Below are 21225 nucleotides of genomic sequence, written 5' to 3' on the forward strand. Positions count from 1 at the left end.
ATTTTATTTCAAATAAAAAGATATAGATTTTCAACACTGCCGTTTTTCAATTTTCTATTGATGAATGTCGTTCTCAAAATAAATGTCCTTTTTACATTAAACTCAAAAAAATGGAGTATTCCTTTTATATAATAAGTTAGAAAAACTATTAAAATTATTTCTATAGAGTATTGATCTTTCAAAAATGTTATGATTTGAGACATCCCAAAATAGAATAAATAACATTAAAATGGGAAATTTGTGTATTTATTTTAACCCCAAAAGAATACAGATAAGTGCCAAAATGTCTCCAACTGTGAACTTTACTTATATCCAAGAGATTTTTTTTTTTTTTTGGGTAGAATTATCCAAGAGAAATATACTTACTATAAAGAAACTAGAGGTAGATTTTATATATGTGCAAGTTAGATTGTTTTATCTTATCCCAAAACCAACAATATTAATAGAAGTTTCCCCTTATTAAGCGGGTTGCCTATTGGTTTGAGACTTTAAATAAATCTATTTTATGATTTATGAATCTGCAAAAATAAAATAAAAAAAAGAAGAATTTTCTGTTGAGCAGTGATATATTTGGAAAGTTCCGTTATTGCTGTTTATTTTGTGGATGATAATAGCGTGTGAAAAATGAAATAGTATATATATCACAAGCATAAGTGCATGACACGTGAGAGGAGAGATAAAGATAAGTGTTGGTGAGTGGTGATGTGTAAGTGAGATTGTTTAACACAAAATTTATAACCTGTGATAGTAACTCGAAAAGATTCATGTTAACAAATATTTTTAAGACAATGGTTAACAATTTATTTTTAAAAAAATTTAACACTATTTTTATGAAAGATAGAAAAAATTATTAAAATATTAATTTTTCTTTTCCATAAGAACTTTCTTAAAATAATTTGTTAACAATTGGTAGTCGTTAACATTTCTCGATCAAAAAACTTTTGGGGAAAATTTGGGTCTTGTCTTCTCCTTCACAATTTGGTCTCTCTCTCTCTCTTTGTTGACAAAGTGTGCAATTGTAAGTGCCATGTGGAAAAGTGCACAAAGAATTGACAACCAATGATATTAAAGTTCTTATTATCCACAAAAGAAATACAGGTCATATAGTGAAAATGATATCTGAATCACATCCACTTAAACAAAAATGGACATGGTGTTTGACAAGGAATAGTTGTTCATTTCAATGTGGGTTATATGATTGGCCCTTCATTTCCCTCTTTTCTTGTTAGTGTTGGGATTGGGATGAGCCAAGTGGATTTTTGACACTGAATCTGAAATTATGGCAGCAAGAATAGCAATCAAATAGATTCTGATATAATTTGCTAAGCATGTGGTAGCTTGAGTGAATTTATAACCATGCAAAATACTTGTAAAATTGTTGGTTCTATTTGTGGTGTAAGAGAGATTAAAATTACCAGGCAAAGGATAATATTAACTTTTCTTTTCTTATTTTTGGTAAGGATAATGCTTAATACTTTACTTGATGAGTGATTAAAATGAATTTTACCAATAATAAAAAGGTCTTTTTTATCATTTTTTTAAAATAGAGAAATGAGAACAAAAGCTATAGCAAGGATTTTCATAATTTCACTTCACTTATTAGCAAGCACTATAAGATATTGATATGTAATTACATGTAGTAGTCTAGAGGTTCTTTAGACGAAGTGTAATTATTAATAGACTCTTATTAACAAGTGTCAAAGTGCACTCGTTAAGGAAGAATCTAACAAGTTTCACTACATTGAAAAGTAACAAAAGTTAATATTAAACAACTATCCTTATAACAAAAAGTAGCTCGACTCCCTAAAACAAATCAATCAATGTAACAAACAATGTACTTCAACAAGACCCATTAACCAAACCCTTGACAAAATTGCAAAATCTACTCATCATTTGGGGTAAAAAAAAGTGAAAAATTAGTGTCTATGCCATGGCTCTCTTCATATATACATGTGGGTCAGCCCAACCTGTTATCTCCAAAATATGGGTGGACAGTGGACACAGGCCCATGTTCAAGCCCAGCTATAATTCCAACCAAACTCTAGCACATCCTCTGTTTTAGTGATCTCCATCCATAGTCTCTATTCTCCACCTCACTTCATTCCTCCTTTCCTTTTTTTTTCTCTCTCTCTCTGAGTCTGAAATGACCACCACCATTATCTTGAACTCGCTTCTTCCTCCTCCTCCTCCTCCTCAGACTCACTCACCCTCCGGGTTAACTCGTCACACGACGTCGTTTCCTCTCCGCTACTCAACTACTATTTCTTGCAATGTCCAAACGGTAATTCTTCCAACCTTCAAAGCACCCCAACCCCACAAGAAATATAGTCTTTTTTTTTTCTTTTCTTCTTCTTCTTAATTTTCTATACTAAGTAAAAAGACAGCAAGTTTGATTTTTTATGTTTTATTTTCTTATGGGTGTTTAAGGTTGTCTGCTGTGACATTAAAACTTTACTTAACTTTGTAACATAGATGTTATGGGCTATGCAATTCAAAGCATGTTAGTTAAAAGCGTATATATATATATGTGTGTGTGTGTGTGTGTGTGTGTGTGTGTGTGTGTATAGTTAGAACAATGTTGAGCTTAAATGATTGTATAGTCATACTGAGATGGGGTAATTGAGTGTTAGATCAGTGACTGCAAAAGAAGGCTAGAAGAGTGGAAGTCAATTCTATTTTGTCTATTGGAGAGACTATGGAGTTCTTTCAACCTAATTAATTTAAGAAAGAAATGTTTTTTTTTTATAAAAATTTTGGGGTGCTTTTAACTTCAAATGATAAGTTTTAATCCTAATTGTTGTAATCCCTTTAGTTAGGTAATTAGTTAGTTAGTTGAGATTAGGATTTGAGCACATGTATTTCATTTAATGCATGGCTTAATTCATAGAGCACGTGTTGAATTAACTAGTCAATTATCTTAAGCTAATGTGGGCCAATGAGATTAGTACATAATTGCAATTCAACATTAGATATCATCGAAGAATAAACCAATTGATTGTTTAGTGCATTTCCTCTCTTTCTCTTAATATTTCTCTATGGAGGGTGACTACCTTGAATTAAGTCTATTTTCCAACAAATCTCATACATTCCCCTACCATTCCTATCCTTCTCCATTAAGAACCTCTAAGTTCCTAACATGTGTCATATTGCTGTAATTCTATAAATCACCACTTAGCTGAGATACTTGTGGTTCAATGGTTTGATGGGACTGAGAAAACTTTCATCCTGACCTCATATATGCTGCTGAATTAGAATATATCACGGTGCAATCAAGTAGGAGCCAGGAGGTTGTTTGCATTTGGCAGGTACAAAAGTGTTCATTATCAAATGGACGAGGTTAAGCATTTGTCAGTAAGGCATTGTCAATTCCCCAAAGATGTGAAAAAATTCTAACAAATTTAAATTTTCTTCTAGTTCTTTTTGATAAATTAAAAGAGAAAAAGGGGTTGTAGGAAGGTTTGGAAAAACAAATGAATTGGTAACGACGGGATTTGTTTCTAACTGTTAGTTCCCCTTATACTTTCTGCTGAGAACTACTAATTGGGTTAGGCTATATATTTGTTTTGAGAAATGTCTGCTTATGAGGTCTTTTCATATTGAGCATCCTGCTTGGTAATAAATACCACTTGTGTTTACAATATGATGTATGTTTCATCAAGTAGTATTCTAGCTTTGGTTTTTTTGTTCCATGAAAATGTCTTTTAATTATACATTTTCTAATATATAATCAGACTAAAGCTTTTGCAGTTCCTAGGAGGAATGCAGTGGCCTTGATTTTGTCAAGTTATTTCTTCTCAGGAGTTGGTTTGCATGATGCTGCATTTGCTCAACCATCCGTTGGACTCAGAGAATACATAGATACTTTTGATGGTTATTCATTCAGGTACCCTCAGAACTGGATTCCAGTCCGAGGTGCTGGGGCTGACATATTTTTCAGGGACCCTTATGTTCTTGATGAAAATATTTCTGTGGAGTTGTCCTCTCCCTCATCCTCCAGGTACAAGAGTGTTGAAGACTTGGGTCCACCTCAAGAAGCTGGAGAGAGAGTACTTAAGCAGTACTTGACAGAGTTCATGTCTACCAGGCTTGGTGTCAAGCGTGAATCAAATATCCTATCCACATCTTCCAGAGTTGCTGATGATGGGAGAATTTACTATCAAGTTGAGGTAAGATATTTCTAGTGTTGAAAATGTCAATTGCTTGCATTGAGCTTTTAGTAGTGATAAAGGTTATCCAGTCAATATTAGATTGGTCACCACAGGAGGTCAGTTAAATTGGCTTGTGTTGATTTTCACTTGAAAAGATTAGCCATGGCGCATCATATTTGACAGAATCAGCCAAGCAGCTGTTAAATTATTTTGTTACATAGAGTAAGGCACTAGAAGCAGAGTGCATATTGAGTGGCACTAGATGAGGAATGTGCCACTTATATGTACTTTTATTATTGAACAAATGCATAATGTGAAATGATTTGTACATAGGGGCCTACGTCTCAAATTTGTCTTTCACATGAATTTTGGGTAGAATAACAATGTAGGATTCCACACCCCCTCCCCCCCCCCCCCCAACCCACTTCTTTTTTTCAGTTATGGATTTAATTACAAATTTTTGGGTTTTAAATAATGTGTATTGGCTTGCACTTGCTATTAGGTAAACATAAAGTCATATGCAAGCAACAATGAGCTGGCTGTTATGCCTCAAGACCGTGTGGTTAGTTTGGAATGGGACCGGCGCTACCTTTCAGTTCTTGGAGTTGAAAACAACCGGCTGTATGAATTGAGACTGCAAACACCTGAAAATGTATTCTTGGAAGAGGAAAATGATCTTCGCCAAGTCATGGATTCCTTTAGGGTAAACAAAGTGCTTGGTTAACTGATGCTACGTTTAAAAAATTTTGTTCACCCCATGCATTGTGCTGAGTTTGTATTGAGCAGTAATGCTAAAGAGGAGAATATCAAAACTCTTGGTAGGAAAAGCTTGTCCCACATGCTAGCTTCTTTTATATGAATTTAATTGAGTGGAAACTGAAGACAGATTAACTCAACATGACCAATTTGGGTTTCTTCAAATGTAACTAGGCTTGCGCAGGAACAAAATGTGAAAGGAGAGATTAATTCACCAGATAATGATAAATCTTGGTACTCTGAAGGAGTAACTCAACATGACCAATTTCATTTCCCTTTAAACTCTTGGTGCTTTAACAGTGCTCCCTCTGCTAATGATAAATCTCTCTGTCTCTCCCCTCATCAATAAGACTAATATGATTGGATTCCTTAAAAATCCTATAAATTGTCCCATGGGTTTATATACTCAAATAGATGGAACCCAATGCATAAAGGAATTTCAAGAAGTAACATTCTTATGACTTTTTCCTCATTATCCTGATTTATTACTGAATCACTGACCACATGTGAAAGAGTAAATTTTGATAGAACGCTAATAAAAAGAAGAAATGCTCTCTCAGTCTTTATAAAAACTCTACATTACCTGAGGGCTTTATTTATATTTTCCCCAAGACCCCCTTTCAAATCAAAGTGATGAGTAAAATGCTCCATGCAAGATATGTCAATGCTAAAATCTCAATGAATTTGACTTCGAAGTTTAAGTGAGAACCTCAAATAGGTACAGTTTATGTAAGAACCTCAAATAGGTACTTTTGTCGATTATATCACAATAGGGCAAGTCACTGCCTGATAGTTGGTCATAAAATGGAGCTAGCTTCATACACTCCAGCAACTAATAGTCATGGAGGTAAATATAATCAAAGTACATATGTGATGACTTCCACTATAATATGTTAACTTATATGAATCTTGGCATCCAGAAAGATCTCATTGCCTTTTTGTTGACAACATTGAGGAAATACTCTTTTGGCACTCCACTTTTTGAACAAGTAAGAAAATAATTAAACATAAACCCTTCCAACCTTGATACCCTGTGGAAACTCAAACCAAGCAAAGTAATGATAATTTAAGCAAAATAGCACAATCCTTAAACACAGCCACCAAAAAGGATCAATGTTTTTCATAGTTGGTAAAGCTGCCTTTTATAACCCAATCTAAAAGAGAGAGAAGCTCCAAAAATCAAGCAGACAGATTAGTTGAAAAAGAAAGAGTGAATTTCTTCATAATTCACCATTCAACTATTGATGTGTGTTCAGCAACACAAAAAAGGTACAAATTCAACAACAAACAATATCGTAACAGAGGATCTCTACAATTCTCCAACTATGGCTGCATGATTCAATACTCCTAGACTTAATGCTCCAACAATAAGTGAAAGAAGAGTGACTAAACCTCTCTCTAATGCCACTTCAAATATTATTTTTCACTGTCTTATAACCATTCTGAACTAGCAGCACCTTAAGAAAAAAACTTAGCTGAAATAGACCTCTGATCCTTGAAACTTAGGCATAGGTTTGATTTCGTCTCTCAAATTTAAAACTTTTTATTTTGTCCCTGAATAATGTAAATGATAACAATATTGTCCTTCTATCCATCAACTGTGAACTGAATTGGACATTTGGCCAAAGGAAGGCTGATGTGACGGTTAAAATCTGATGTTGCGTTCACAGCTAATGACAAAAGGAAACATTGCTGCCTTTTAAATCTGATGTTGCATTCACAGCTAATTCCTCAAGGGTGAAATTAGAAAATTTTAAATTTGATGGACAATAACTGAACCTAGGTCCAATTTCTGAGACGAAAGTGTATTTCAGCCAAACAAAAAATATATACATACCTAAAGAAAAAGTTGGATTAAATTTTACAACAACGGAACATCCACCATGTGGGTCTAATAATGTCGTTTCCTATTATTAGCAGCCACCTCCAGTGTAATTGTGCAGCAGTCATCATGGCATCAAATTTGTCAGGCTTCCCAGCAGAATCAAAATCTAAGGGCCAAGGAAAATAGATCAGCTACCCAAAAAGAAAGAGATCATGAGAAATGGTTAGAGTAGAACAGTATCAAGCAAACTGGTAAACATTTGACAACCTCAATTAAAATCAAAGCCAACTTGGCCTTCTAAACCAGACAAACTCTTTCTCATCTTTTGGACCAATTCTACATGTCAAAATTGTGAAAATGTGTACCATACACTAAAAACAAAAACTATCTAGTAATCAATTTCCATCACAAGTTTAGAAGTTAGTTAAGCATTTTGTGAATAGCAAGGCCATCGTTCATGAATCTCTCAGAAATTATGACAATTGTAGTGGTCTGGTCACGGTAAAGAGATTTTTTCTTTTATTTGATAAGTAAAAGAGATATTCTCTTTAGATAACATGACCACAACTTGATTAATTTCACTGCATAATCATCCCATGACTAATTAAATAAATGGAGAACTGAGTAATAGTTGGCCCTTGGAAATGCTAGTATTATCTTCATGTGTATGTTCCCATCATAAACTTTCTTCAGATTAAGTCACATGGTGCCTTTGCTAATCAATGGACTCCATTATTCTTAAACTACTTGAGGATAATTCTCTTAAAAAGAAGTCAAATTTTAGACATAAAACTCAACAATCTTTACAAGTCATGTGTGAAACATGTTTTCACCCCAATGTAGCTAAATAAATTTTGGTAAGTGTACATAAAGCATAACAAATAGGCATAGAACAAACCAAATCAACAACATGGTAGACATTGCAAATGGATTACAGGTGAATTGTGTGAAAATTTTCTCACATAAACTGATATTGCTAAATGTTCAATTTCAACAATGCAATATTAGAAAAAATGCACAAGCACACACACACACACGGAGTCGGGGGGGGGGGGGGGGGGGTTGTTTTACCTCTATAAGATTCTTCAATAAGATCATCTTGAACTTATTCTCACTCTTTAATTTACCATAAAAAACGAGGCAATCAAGTGAGCCCCTTCAAATGGATGATATCTTCAAATAATGGAGCTATAAACCTGGAAGGGCAAACAGATGATGCACCTGATACTGGAAGTCGAAATGTTCCAGTCAGGGTGCTGAAAAGTCATCATCTTGGTCAGAGTCCTCTTCTTGCAACTCAGCCTCCTTGCAACTAAAAACGTCCCTTGGCTTATTTTCATCATTAAACAAACCATGACGTCCCAAGACAACAAGATCAAGAAGCTTTCTTCTAGCATCATAAACTGGATTTGGTTCTATCAAACATCCCCTCTCATATGCTTCTCTCAGAAAGATGGTATGCCTCTTCCCCTTGGTGGACAAATAAAATATTCCTGGGTGATCCAAGAACAAATCCCTTATATTTAAGTCAATCCCAAACCATTTCCTAAAATGGCTGATCTTCTCTACTTCCACCATCTTCTCCACTGTCAAGCTCAAGAATTCATGAATGATTGCAGCAGCCCGTTTCTCCATTGCCATCATTCCAAACTTGGACCTCTTCTTCTTCTCTCTCATCTCCTCGTATGGTCCCACATATGGCAAACTTTGCCATTCCTTAACCTTGGCCCTAAAACTCTTACTAAGTTTCATACATGGAGGATACCCATGTTTAAAACTGTATCTCATTTCCATCCTATCAACACCACAATCCTGCTTACAACACTCCAAAAGCCTCCAATTCTCCACTGCTGCCGTAAAATGATTGATACAACTCCCATCAACCAGTTTCAAAAAATGAGTATTGGGTTCATGAGCATCACAAAGTTGAAAAAGATCAGAGTTTCGAGCAATTACTGATTCCTCAAAATCATCAGGGAGCCCGAGTTCCCTCCAAACTTTGAAAATGCCACGAAGGGGCAGCATTTTGGATGAGGACATTGACAGAAGCCGTACCAAACGGTCAACAACAAGTGGCAATGAAGCATTGATAGCCTCTGCTTCTTGGCAAGAAATCTCAATAGCAGCGTCAGTTAATCTGCAGAAGGGCTGAGACTTGCTGGGGTCGTAGTAAATGTGGAAAATGTGAGGATACTTGCGTAGAAAGGAAGTAGCACCGCGGTTGAGGTGGAGCTTTTGGGAGAGCTTAGAGAGGAATTCAAGGGATACACATGGGTTCTTTGGGTTTGCAAGGATGAGGTCTTGAATGGCAATGACTTTGACAAGGTGTTTGTATTTGTCCATAAGTTTCTCAAACACAGGGTCTCTAGCTCTAGCTGCAACATACTGGGAAGATGTTGTTTTCAACCGAACAGCCATAAAAGGTTGGTGGGGGTGTTTGATTATGAATTTGACAACATGGGTTCTCATTCTTATGCCTAAGAGTAGCTATGATTTTCCACCTATCTAATCTTATGCCCAGCTAGGACTTTTGTCAAACATATCACATGCACATTTTGGTAAAGTACAATGTGAAGGTTTTCTTAAGCTGAGAAAGACACTAATCTAGAAGATCATGGGCTTTGGTTTATGATCAAAGGTTGAGTTTCAGGTGGTAGTATTAGTATTTAGTAATACTCTTTACCCCCTTTTTTTTTTTTTTTTTTTTTGAGAGAGAAAAATACTCTACCGTTTTTGGGCCTTTTGGCCGGCTAAGAGGAATGGGAAAGAGCGACCATCGAAATTCGAAAGAGATAAAAAAAAAAACAGCCTCCTTTTAATTTTTTTTTTTTTTAAGAGTAACGTAAAGTTTGAAAAATTAAAATTAAATTAGATAAATTGCACTTGCCCGTGAAATTAAAAATTATGGGCATTTCCTATTAAAAAAAAAAAAAATTATGGGCATTTGTAAATTTCCCTTCATATTTATTTTTTTTTAAATACCAATTGTTGCTATAATTGTCCACATGGAAGGTTGTAAGTGGTGATTTATGTAAAACTGACAAGCAGCCGATCAAAACATGTCATTTAGAATAATTGTAACTAAAGTTGGGCTATTTATGTGATATTAGAATTACTTGTGTTTATTTTTAGATTCAACTTTCTTTTAATTTAAAACCTAATAATTTTGCTTCTTTCTTTTATATTTTGTAATAAGCATTTTATTAACCAATAATTTTGTAACTCAATTAATACCTCATATATTTTTAAGTAATAATTTTTTAAAAAAGAAATGCGTCTAAACTCACATTATAATGATCTTAATACCCTACCATATCAAACAAATAACATGCATTCACACAATACATGCACAATTTAAAAGATCATGATTATGCATATAATGTGCTTGCTATTAGAGGTTATGAATATCATTAGCGTGTGAAGGATAAAGTGCTCGTTATGAAAAGATAAGGGGTAGCATTGTTATGTTTTAAACTAAAGGGGATATTGCAATTGCTCTCCCCTCTCCATATACTTAGAGAGAGGAAAGTGAAAATTACCTTTTTAATTTTTCAAATTTTACTTCCAACCCTCCAATCTTTTATCATTTCACTTACATCCACAACTATTATGAAATAACAAAACCCAATCAATGATGTAGAAGATATATATATATATATATATTTTTTAAATGGTTTCCCCAAATCAAGCCTGCAACTTGTTTTTCAATTGTTTTCAAAAAATTAAAAATTAAAAATAAAATCGTAGGTCTTCTTAAAAAAAGGGATTTTTTTATAATAAAAAATGATTTATAAGAGAATGTATCTCATGCATTGGATATATATGTCTCCTCTCTCATAATATGTGCATATCACATAGTTACAGTGACTTTTATACTATGAAAAAGAAGATACATACATCTGATGCATAACATAATTATTGATAATCATGACATTTTAATCAAATCACTAAGAAAAATATTAATTTTAACTCTCTCTCTCTCTCATAAGGAATGGTGCAATACAAGGATCTAATTGTAATTATGAAATTGCTTAAATATTAACATTTGGTGAAAGAAGAGATTAGGTGTTCTAATTTGTTATCTTGGGTGAAGTTATCATGTTGTAATTTGATTGAACGTAAACAGAGAATCGAAATGACAACTAAATTCAAAGGAAAAGAAAAAAGTAAAATTGCCAAGCACGATGCTTGGTGTGACTTGCATGAGGTCTTTCATGTTCATATGGCCAGGTCCAAGATGACTACCATATGTCCATTTCGTCATTCTATTGTGAACTGAAACACATTGCAGATATTCAAATTCTAAAACCAGTGCACGAAAACAGAACAATATTTTGGAACTCAATGTTTAAGGAACATTCTTTAAGTGAGGACTTTGAGCATGAAAGACCAAAGAGGTAAGAAATAACTATTTGATGAAAGTCACCCAACAATTTCAGCAAACTACCCGCTGGACCCTTTCTAAATGGTCTTTGATCATAGGAAATCAAAATATGGAATACACCCTATTAACAGTTGTAGTTGCTTCAACAATGTGCAGTTATTTGAGCAATCTGACTTAAAAATTGCAGGGGATTGCGATTGCGTATTGATTCCCAAGCCTTTCCCTTCACAAAAGACCTGGTAACACTTATCCTCAACCCTTCAGGCCACTTACAAAACCAGCATATATCCAAGGAGAAGTTCCCATTAACGTCAACTCTAATAGTAGAATCTATTTGAAGCATGAGGAACAAGCTGCTCTTCCAAGTTAAGAAAATCAATTTGATGCTCCAAAGTACTGAGATTCAGAGGAAGTTCACAGAAGTGCAGAACTGTCAGGGATATGGCAAGATAGCCCATCTTCCTGTTCGACAAAAACAATGGCAACAAAGAGACTGCACAAAAACTCTCTCACTCACATAAAGAGACTGCACAGACCCCAAGCTTTCGAAGACCATGTATAGTTGTATTCAGCTCCTTAAATTTTCTCTTCATATCACTTTCATAGTACAAAAAAATACATCTCAAGTTTAAATCTTTCCTAACCACCAAATGCTAGCTTAACAACTCAGTCATAAATGAAGTTATTGCTCGAAATTACAATGCCACCGCAACATTCTATACATGGCAACTACTATCTTGCTAAAAAAAAAAACTTAAAATTGATCTTGATGTGTCAATTTTAAATCATGACCTTCAAATTCCCCTACATTTGTGAGAGCTCAAAAACCTTTGTAGGTAGATTCTTCAGATCTAGTTTATCTATTTGCAAGCCAGAGAGCGCAACACTAATAATTCTAAAGGACGCTTGAACTGTTGGAAATACACGAAGGTGTTCTAACCCCAACTAAAATAAATGAAGGCGATCTAACTCCACCCAGCTGATCACAAGCAGGTCTGCAGAAACGCACCAACAATACATAATCAATTTCCAATAAGAGAAAAAGTATACAACATGCATCTTTGGCTCTGCAGATCATTGCTGCTACTGGGTTTTAGAGTTCTGTAACTGTAATACATAGTTGACCTGTATATATCTTGTTTCTGTTTAATACAAATCTTCATTCATAGAAGTATCCCAAAAAAAAAAAAAAACCTTCATTCATTGAAAACAAAATATGAATTTCATGGCTGCAAACAGCAAATATCATTTATCAGAAATCTAGCTAGTCATCTAAGCAGCAGTGCTGATTTTCTAGACGAGTGACCTCATGACTCACATAACCTACAACAATGACAGCAGTACCATTGCTTTCCTCTAGAAATAGTACATGAACAGGCATGTTTACAACACAGAATACTACAAGTATCACAATGAAAACATATGGGTCTCTTATTAGTGAGGATATTTACCTTCCCATGATTTGAAGTCAGATCAATTGATATAATGCCAGGAGGCAGTTGAAATTGCATGGCTCCCAGGATCATTTTGTATTCCAACCATCACATTGGCAATTTGGCATGCCATGTCCTTGCATCTGATGTTAGCTGTGGTTTTACATAAATAGGACTCTTTCAACTTATAAACCTGTATAAAGATAAAACCAAAATTTTAAACTAAAATACACATATACAGGAACTCAGTAATGAAGTGTAATTGTCCATACTTCCCCCATGCCCGTATATATATTCTGTCTCATTCTCGTGGTACACAACTGTTAGAAATTAACCTAGGTTTGACCCAACCCAGAACTCATGACCCATAGATCGTCCAAATAGGTTATTTGATAAGTGAGTTTAAAGTTAAATTGATGATCAACTCTCGTAAATAAAAGCTAAAAACTACAGCAGAGTTCCACTGCAGTGATAAATAAATTTTGAAAATGAGAAGATTGATTTTTCTGATCTTAAAATCACTAGGCGGAGAGTGTTGAGTTTACTCAGAAGAAACCACAACTAAATCTTCCCAGAACCACTTTTAGCCAAACCAAACTAGATCAATACCACATTATATAAATAAAGAAAACCATTAATCCCACAAAAAATAAAAAATAAAATCAATTTCCCAGAACCATTTCCATCCCCACCCAAAAAAAAAAAAAGAAAAAAAAGAAAAAAAAGAAAAGAAAAAAGAAAAGAAGAAGAAGAAGAAGAAGAAGAGAAAGAACTCAAACCAATCCAAAACAAACTGAACACAAAAACACAAACCATCACCTGAAACCCATACTTAAGCCTTCCCACAACCAGTTTCAGCAAAACCCATTCAAACCACGACCACTATCCAAAAAAAAAATATATACTAGAACCATTTCCATTGAAATTTTGTTTTGTTTAAGCTGATAGGTGTATCACTCAATGGGATGAAATGTCATTAGCACCTTCAAAATACAATAAAGTATATCAACCATCTCTTTGACTTCCATTGCCATAATGAATGAATCCATCAATGGTCTATTTGTAGCATTAGGACCACAAATAAAAGTTTTTCTTATCAGAAAATTATGGCATTGATAGGTTTTTAACACCCCCCCCCCAAGTAGTCATTTTTATAGGGCATAATTAAGGGCCTTACCATCATCCATGTCTCATGGTAGGTCTTAACCTCACAGATAGCCCTACAAGGCATAAGCACAGCCTTCCTTCAAGTCTCATGAGGGAGGCGTTGTATCAATAGTCACCACTGAAGTATTATTTCTTAGTGCTTCAGTAGCATAAATTTTGGAACTGTAAAGCCATCAAGCACTGGTGAAGCAAAATGTTTGGTATAGTCATAATTCATAACTAGACAAGCTCTTAAGGATCAATCCCCGCAACAAGGTAACACCGAAGTCGATCAGCTTATGTAAAATATATTGCTACCAGTAGTCCATACATGAACAAGAACCCTGCTTAAAGTGGTGAAAGCGATGCCGATCCCTCACTGCAATTTCACGATCAAAAGCTCTAGAGATGAATTTAGCTGCTGAATGACAATCATTACATATTCGCAAATTCTTCATAATCCTTATTGGTGTTGGTGGAATGATAGCAATAAGCCCGAAGGCAATTGCAAGCTTCTCACTGTGCCTAAACAGAGAGGTTTCCTTCTCTTCTTGATCAATGTCAAGGGAAACCTCATTTGTATCTGGTACATAACCTTCCATTTTCAATTTCTTATTCATTTCATCCAACTTATTCTCAATCTCATTTATTAAAGGATGTGTCTTATCTCCTGCTAGAAATTCATGGACTACTCCATTTGCTTCAATCATGCTACACCCTGGGGTCTTCACCACCCTATGCTGTATCATTGTCCCCCTAACTTGAAGAACATCATCCCAGTGACCTTTTGAAGCATATATATTGGACAATAGCACATGGAAACCATCATGGTCAGGTTGAAGCTCAATGAGCTTTCTTCCTACTCTCTCCCCCATTTCATTCTCACCATGTTTCTTGCAAGCTCCAAGCAAGGCACCCCAGGTAGCAACATCCGGTGCCATAGGCATACTCTCAAGGATTTCCTCTGCTTCTTTGAGCATTCCTGCACGTCCTAGAAGATCAACCATGCATCCATAGTGCTTAACATTTGGTTCTATCTGATGTTCTTGAATCATTGAATTGAAGTGGTGACGCCCCTCATCAACTAAGCCCATGTGTCGACAAGCCCCAAGAACTCCCATAAACGTTATCTCATTAGGCACTACACCACATTTCTTCATGTCAAAGAACATGTCTAGTGACTTATCCACTAAACCATTTAGTGCCAAACCAAGAATGAGAGCATTCCAAGTAGAAACCCCCCTTTCCTCCATGCCATGAAAAACTTCTAATGCATTTTCCACACACCCACATTTCATGTACATGTCTATAAGGGTTGTACCCAAAATGACGTTAACCTTTAGACCATTCTTCTTTATATAAGCATGAATCCATTTACCTAAGTCAAGGGCAGCCAGGTGAGTGCAAGCTGATACTACACTAACCAAAGTGGTCTCATCAGGCCTAATTCCCTCAAGCTGCATTTCCTGGAACAGTGCTAAAGTCTCTGAGAAATGGTCATGCTGAGCATACCCTGATATCATTGCACTCCAAGACACAATATCCTTACTAGGCATGGAATCAAATAATTTCTTAGCAATTTCAACTGATCCGCATTTCAAGTACCCAGAGATCATGGAGTTCCAAGATATCTGGTCCAATTGGCAGCCTGCATTGAATAGTTTTTCGGCTGCCATTATGTCACCACAAGTTGAGTACAAGTGAATAAAAGCATTTTGAAGGTTAACATAAGATTCAATTCCAATTTTGACAACCAACCCATGGATCATTTTTCCTATGTTGACAGCTAACAAATGAGCGCACGCAGACAAAACACTAACTCCCACAACCTCATCAACCATAATTCCATTAGTTTTCATTTGCATAAACATAACCAAAGCCTCCTCATACATTTCATTTTGCTCATAACAAGAAATCAACGCACTCCACGATACCATATCTTTCTCAGGCACCTCATTAAATAACTGACAAGCCTCAACAACATGACCTGTCCTACCCAACAAGACAATCATAGAATTCGAGGCAATCGTATTCCTTTCAGGCATCAACTCATAAATACACTTGGCATTCTCCACATCCCCTATTTGAACATACCCTGCCAAAATTGAATTCCATGAAACCGAATCCAAAACAGGACTTTCATCAAACAACTGGCGTGCATCACCCATACTCCCACAAACTGCATACATGTTAATCAATGTGTTCTGAACATAAACATCTGAATCAAAACCCAATTTCAAAACATGGTTGTGCATCTGTTTCCCTTCAAAATCTGATAACCGGATAGCACAAGCTTGAATAAGAATTGGGTGTGTGTAATTATCACTACCACCGACATTGTTATCCACCATCAATTTGTACAAAAAGATAGCCTTTTCAGGATAGTTTCTTTGTACATAAGCTCTCATCATGGTGTTCCAAATGAACCCATTTGGGTTCTCAATGTGGTTGAAGATTTGGAAGGATTGATGAATGTGGATAAAGGGTGAGTCAGTAGAGAACTTGAGGATTCTGCTGGCAGCAAAGGTGTCTCTGATGAACCCAGTGAGGATCATCTGGGAGAGTATTTGGTTGAAAAGCTTGAGATTTTGGCATTTGGGCAAGTGGGTCTCTAGGATTGAGAGGTTTATGGTTGGTTTTAGAGTGAGTTTTTCATACAAAGTTAATTTTTTTATGGTTGACGAAAAAGGGTTCACTTTGATAAAATTCATAGGAAGAAACAGGAAAGGTTCGCTTCTTGTACAACAGAGTTTGCCAACAACATTAACAGAAAACAGCAAACTTTTAAGTTTTAACCTTTTTTTTTTTATAAGAGTGTACGAAAAAGTACACTTTGCTAAGTGTACCGTCGGACGAAATAGCAAAATAACCCTCAGTTGCTAACTATATAGTTAGCAGGCCCGGTTTGCAAAGTATATTATAAACTAACATCTCGAGTCTTAGACGCTCGATTTTGAGCTAAAAATCGAGTCTTTAAGGCTCGGTTTTGTCTGTTTGATGTGGCGTTTTTGCCAGGTGGCCTCCACCTGTAAATCGAGTCTTAGAGACTCGATTTATGTGACGTGGCCATCTGGATCTGACGTGGTTGTGCCACGTGGAAAATGAGAAACCGAGTTTGTGAGACTCGATTTAAATTTGGGTTTTTTTCAAATTTAACGCCTCTCACACAGCTCTCCTCTCTCTCTAACACAACAGACTCTCTGTCACTCTCCCTCTCTCTCACTCTCTCTCACTCTCCCTCACTCTCACACACCGAACCTCAGCCTCTCTCACTCGCTCACCCTCTCCACTCTCACTTACTCACCCTCTTCGTACTCACCAGTCTCCACCATTTTCCATCAGGCTACGCGGTTTGCTCTGCGCCTCCACTGCCTCCACACCATTTTCCATCAGGTTTGTTTTTTTTTTTTGTGCAAAATAAAATTATTCTGTTTGGTTACCGAGAAATTGAACTAGAGAAAAACAATACCCATGTCTTCAATTTCACTATCTCATCAATTTTACTCACCAAAATAAGAAAAACCCAATTCCCATTACTTAAAAGTAGTTTGTGTTCAAGGGTCAAAAATTCAATTTGGGGGTTTTAGTTCTCTTTGGTTCCTGATGCTGTAAAGGCTAAGGTTTTACCATAAATTCAATATCCCTATTTGGAAGACCCGAGATTGTCATAACCCCACGTGGAACAAGTGGATTCTTCGAAGGATGAACCCATCAAGATTAGCTTTGGTGGTTTAAAGAGACTTGTCTTGGAGGCAGTTACTTTTGGTTCTTTCCTCTGGGATGTTGAGAGCTATGTGGATTCTATGTACCATTTTGTTTTGAACTGAGCTATGGTTACTTACATCCCGGCCAAAGCAAATTGGTGGTGGTGTACAACTGACCACCCTAAACGGAATAGGTGAGTGTAATTTGGTGATAAGTACTGAGTATTTGGCACTAAATATGCATGAAGGAGTTGTTAGGGTATTAGGATATATTTTGGCATTGAGCATTTGAAAAAAAAAAAAAAACTTTTTATAGCAGTTAGCTGAATTTGGTTGGTATTATGCAATGTATATATTGCTAGGAATACTATCTTGCTAAATACTGTCTTATTGAAATGGCTATTGTGCAAAACTATATGCTAGAAATTTATGAGGGAAAAAAAAAATATAAGTACAATAGAGATAGTGTTTACCTTAAAATCATCAGGAAAGAAGCCATAAACAGTGAAAATTTTAAGCTAATCTTGAGATATATTACTTGTAAGTAACATGTAACTATCAATACATGCTTCTTCCTTGATAGTCAAGTTTGCTACGGAGGACCTGATCTTTGCATAAGGTCTGTATATATTGATCTAACAGGTCTCTCTCAATATGAGAGGGAGAAAATTATGAAGGAAAACTCATCGGGCAATCTATTTTGGAACATCCACAAAACATTGTGAGGTCCACTACCAACTAAAAAAGTGATTCACTACCCAAAGATATAAAATAGGTCTAGCAGTCAGTTGTGGAATGTAATTATGCTTTGATTTATCATAACTGTAGGTCGTTTTAGGACTGGAAAAAAAAAATCAATAAGATTTCAGTTTTTGTGATGATTTTATGCCATTTATGATTTCAGCATTAGTCCTTTTATGGATTAGGGTTGTGGGAGTAAATTTGGCGAGATAGGGATCAATGATGTTTTGTTTAGTTATACCTACTTCCATAAGCATATTGTGTGTTCATTTCTCAAACTAACTGCTTATCATTTTTGTGTAGTATGGCTGCTGCAAATGCTGGGCGGATTGACTATACAGAGCCTGGACCCATTGACAGGTCGGTGTTGTCAAAGCAGCTCAAGCATCGGTCCGAAGCCATTTGGAATGGGCAGGTAAAACATAAAACTAAAGATTTAACTAATGTACATGCATTTAATTTATACAATGTACATGCATATGCCATCCATATATTAATCCATGGTTTGATCCTGTGCAGGATCCAGGATCTGTTACCTGCCGTAGCCGTAGTTCAGAGTTCTCCAATCGAGAGCCAATGGTGGACGACCGAGTCAGGAACATCATCAAGGCAGTTGGTTTGGAGGGACTCCTTTGGATCCCGGGTAGAGAGATTGACCACGGTTTGATAACTGCCTTAGTGGAGCGATGGCGGCCCGAGACTCACACCTTTCACATGCCACATGGTGAGATCACCATCACATTACAGGATGTGGAGGTTCTTCTCGGGCTTCCTGTTGATGGTGACGCTATAACAGGGAGCACGCAGAAAACTTGGGTGGATGTGTGCCGGGACTTCCTTGGCTTTCAACCTATAAATCAAGACAACCATAAGCAACTTACTGGTCAGAGGATTCTCATCAACCGGCTGTTGGAGCAAGTTGCCGATCCATTGCCGCCTAATGCTGAAGAGGACCAGCTGCATAAGTATGCACGATGCTACATCCTAGCGCTATTGGGGGACACAATATTCATGGACAAATCCGGCGATAGGGTGCATCTAATGTGGGTGCAACAGTTGGAAGACCTTCGTAATCCACGAAGGTACAGTTGGGGAAGTGCTTGCCTTGCATGGTTATACCGAGAGCTATGCAGGGCAAGCGAAGACACTAGTCAGATTGGTGGGTGCATACTGTTACTCCAGTATTGGGCATGGGCCAGGTTCCCCTATTTGTGCCCCGTAGTTGAGCATGGTCTGCCAATGGGTGCTTATGGTCCTCCAGTGCGTGGTCCATTGTCCTTGAAGTAAGTCTTTACCTCATGCACGTCATCTACATTATGCGATCATTCCCTAAGCTTATAATAATGTAACTTGCTTTTATTTCTTTATTTTAAAGGCTTCTAGCAATTTTTTATGTCAACATTGTGTAAATTTCAAATAGAGGCTCAATATATATGATTACGTTAATATACTCCAATTTTGTGATTGTCATGTGGCTTGTATGTGCTTTGTTTTTTATAATCGAGTTTCTTATTCTATTGTTATTATTAATTAAGTAAATATCTATAAGATGATCTTAGTAGTTATAACATTGGAATTATCTCTGTACGAAATAATCTAGATATTGATCTATTGCAACTGATTGTAGGTGGTTGTGGGTCCCAAACAAGAAAAATAGGCCCGCCCACATCTTCAGGGACAGATATCGCGAGCAAATAGCTTCAATGTTGCCAGGCCAGGTATGAAAATGCATTGTTTTACATGTTTAGGAACAAGATATTGGATTGAGGGGATTTGAAATATAAACATTGCTACCTAACGTGTTGTGTACTTGTTTTTTGGCTGTTGTAGGTGGTGTGGCAGCCATATGAAGCTGAGTTAGAGGACCTTCCGCCATGGTGCGTTGCAGGGAGGGCCGTGTGGACGGCAACGGTGCCGCTTGTATGTTTCCACCTAGTAGAAAAACATACACCGGATCGTGTCGTTCGTCAATTTGGGATGATCCAAGAAATTCCTCGCAATGTTGACACCGACACTGTGCTTCATGGCATTGATTTGAGGGGAAGGTCGGTGTTGATTGGACGCGAAAGCATGCCGTGCATATCGATGAGTGGAGTAATCGCCTTCAACGACGTTGTGAAGCAGTGCTTGGTGATATGCCTCCACAAAGACGAGTACCATGACCGGTTCAAAAGGATAACTCGGAGGTTCATAGATAGGCCTCGGTGCTATAGTGACTCTGCTGGTAACTTCTCAATGTCTTCTACATCTTACCATATTGAAATAGCATGAAACCACTGTTTAGATAACAGTATACTATCACATTTTTTGCTTAGCACTTGGTCTTTCTATAATTTGCAATTATTACTAGCACAACCAATTCTAAACCAACATTTATTTTATTATCGATTGGCATTGTTGATTTGGTATTGCATTACTAATATGTGTGGTTTTTCCATGTGCAGATTGAGGGATACATCCGTTTGTTGAGGCGTCACCCAGTGGGCACAGAGGACCACAAGGACATTACTGAGGTCCTAACGGCAGTGCATGCAATTGAACGTGTACAACCTCCTATTCCTGAGGCCCCGAATGAGGAGGCACCTACTCCAACGGGCCCAAGCACGAGCACAACCCCGGCCGGATGTCGCCCTCGTCCGCCTGTTGCTAGCCCTCGGGTTGCCCCTACCCCCGATCCTTCTCCATCCACCCCACATCCATCCCCTAGCCCTACCATCCCTTCATCCACCCCACATCCATCCCCTACCCCCATCATTCCTTCACCCACCCCACATCCATCTCCTCGCCCCACCATACTGACACCCACCCCACATCCTTGTCCTGGGTCTGACATTCGTCCACCTACTCCACGGTCATTTCCTCAGCTGTTACCCATTCCATCCTTTGACCTGGGTATTGATCCAACTCCACCTCGACATGCAGCAGAGCCACCCTCCCACAAGACATCTATCGCCCCGTCTTCGCCCATCGACCTACCCCATGTTCAGCCGAGCAGATCGTTGGGTTACCTGCAGTGGCAGAAGGTCGGCCGAAACGCATATCAAAGGCACCTCCTTGTGGGACAGGGGGGCACAAACATGGACACAAT

The 21225-nt window shown here is 37.1% G+C and overlaps 3 protein-coding genes across 5 annotated transcripts; 1 reads left to right on the forward strand and 2 right to left on the reverse strand.

The window, feature by feature from the left end:
• The first annotated feature begins 2067 nt into the window (after positions 1 to 2067).
• LOC142627297 (psbP domain-containing protein 1, chloroplastic) lies at positions 2068 to 5047 on the forward strand. 2 transcript variants are annotated; one of them, XM_075801121.1, is made up of 4 exons: positions 2073 to 2281; positions 3253 to 3336; positions 3732 to 4166; positions 4651 to 5047. In XM_075801121.1, exons 1-4 carry the CDS (start codon positions 2144 to 2146, stop codon positions 4870 to 4872), a joined length of 879 nt encoding a protein of 292 aa, XP_075657236.1. In that variant the 5' UTR covers positions 2073 to 2143; the 3' UTR covers positions 4873 to 5047. The 2 variants fall into 2 exon arrangements, with proteins under 2 accessions (XP_075657235.1, XP_075657236.1); XM_075801120.1 differs by lacking the exon at positions 3253 to 3336 and having other exon boundaries at positions 2068 to 2281.
• A 2784-nt stretch (positions 5048 to 7831) lies between these two features.
• On the reverse strand, positions 7832 to 9338 carry LOC142627565 (protein ROOT PRIMORDIUM DEFECTIVE 1). Its single transcript, XM_075801440.1, has one exon. The coding sequence runs from the start codon at positions 9196 to 9198 to the stop codon at positions 7978 to 7980; it is 1221 nt and encodes a 406-aa protein (XP_075657555.1). The 5' UTR covers positions 9199 to 9338; the 3' UTR covers positions 7832 to 7977.
• Positions 9339 to 11059: 1721 nt separating this feature from the next.
• On the reverse strand, positions 11060 to 16531 carry LOC142627420 (pentatricopeptide repeat-containing protein At3g62890-like). 2 transcript variants are annotated; one of them, XM_075801280.1, is made up of 3 exons: positions 13724 to 16448; positions 12565 to 12739; positions 11060 to 12108 (listed from the first exon to the last, which is right to left on the reverse strand). In XM_075801280.1, the coding sequence occupies exon 1, from the start codon at positions 16401 to 16403 to the stop codon at positions 14007 to 14009; it is 2397 nt and encodes a 798-aa protein (XP_075657395.1). In that variant the 5' UTR covers positions 16404 to 16448; the 3' UTR covers positions 11060 to 12108; positions 12565 to 12739; positions 13724 to 14006. The 2 variants fall into 2 exon arrangements, with proteins under 2 accessions (XP_075657395.1, XP_075657396.1); XM_075801281.1 differs by having other exon boundaries at positions 11685 to 12108; positions 13754 to 16531.
• Between the last annotated feature and the right edge of the window lie 4694 nt (positions 16532 to 21225).

This window comes from Castanea sativa, chromosome 3 (genome assembly GCF_040712315.1).
Source record: "Castanea sativa cultivar Marrone di Chiusa Pesio chromosome 3, ASM4071231v1".
Taxonomy (NCBI): domain Eukaryota; kingdom Viridiplantae; phylum Streptophyta; class Magnoliopsida; order Fagales; family Fagaceae; genus Castanea; species Castanea sativa.

Coding starts and splice junctions, on each gene's coding strand:
- LOC142627565 (XM_075801440.1), bottom strand. CDS start 9,198: ATGAGAACCCATGTTGTCAAATTCATAATCAAACACCCCCACCAACCT.
- LOC142627297 (XM_075801121.1), top strand. CDS start 2,144: ATGACCACCACCATTATCTTGAACTCGCTTCTTCCTCCTCCTCCTCCT. Junction 3,337..3,731: donor TTCATTATCAAATGGACGAG/GTTAAGCATTTG, acceptor ATATATAATCAG/ACTAAAGCTTTTGCAGTTCC. Junction 4,167..4,650: donor GAATTTACTATCAAGTTGAG/GTAAGATATTTC, acceptor ACTTGCTATTAG/GTAAACATAAAGTCATATGC.
- LOC142627420 (XM_075801280.1), bottom strand. CDS start 16,403: ATGAATTTTATCAAAGTGAACCCTTTTTCGTCAACCATAAAAAAATTA.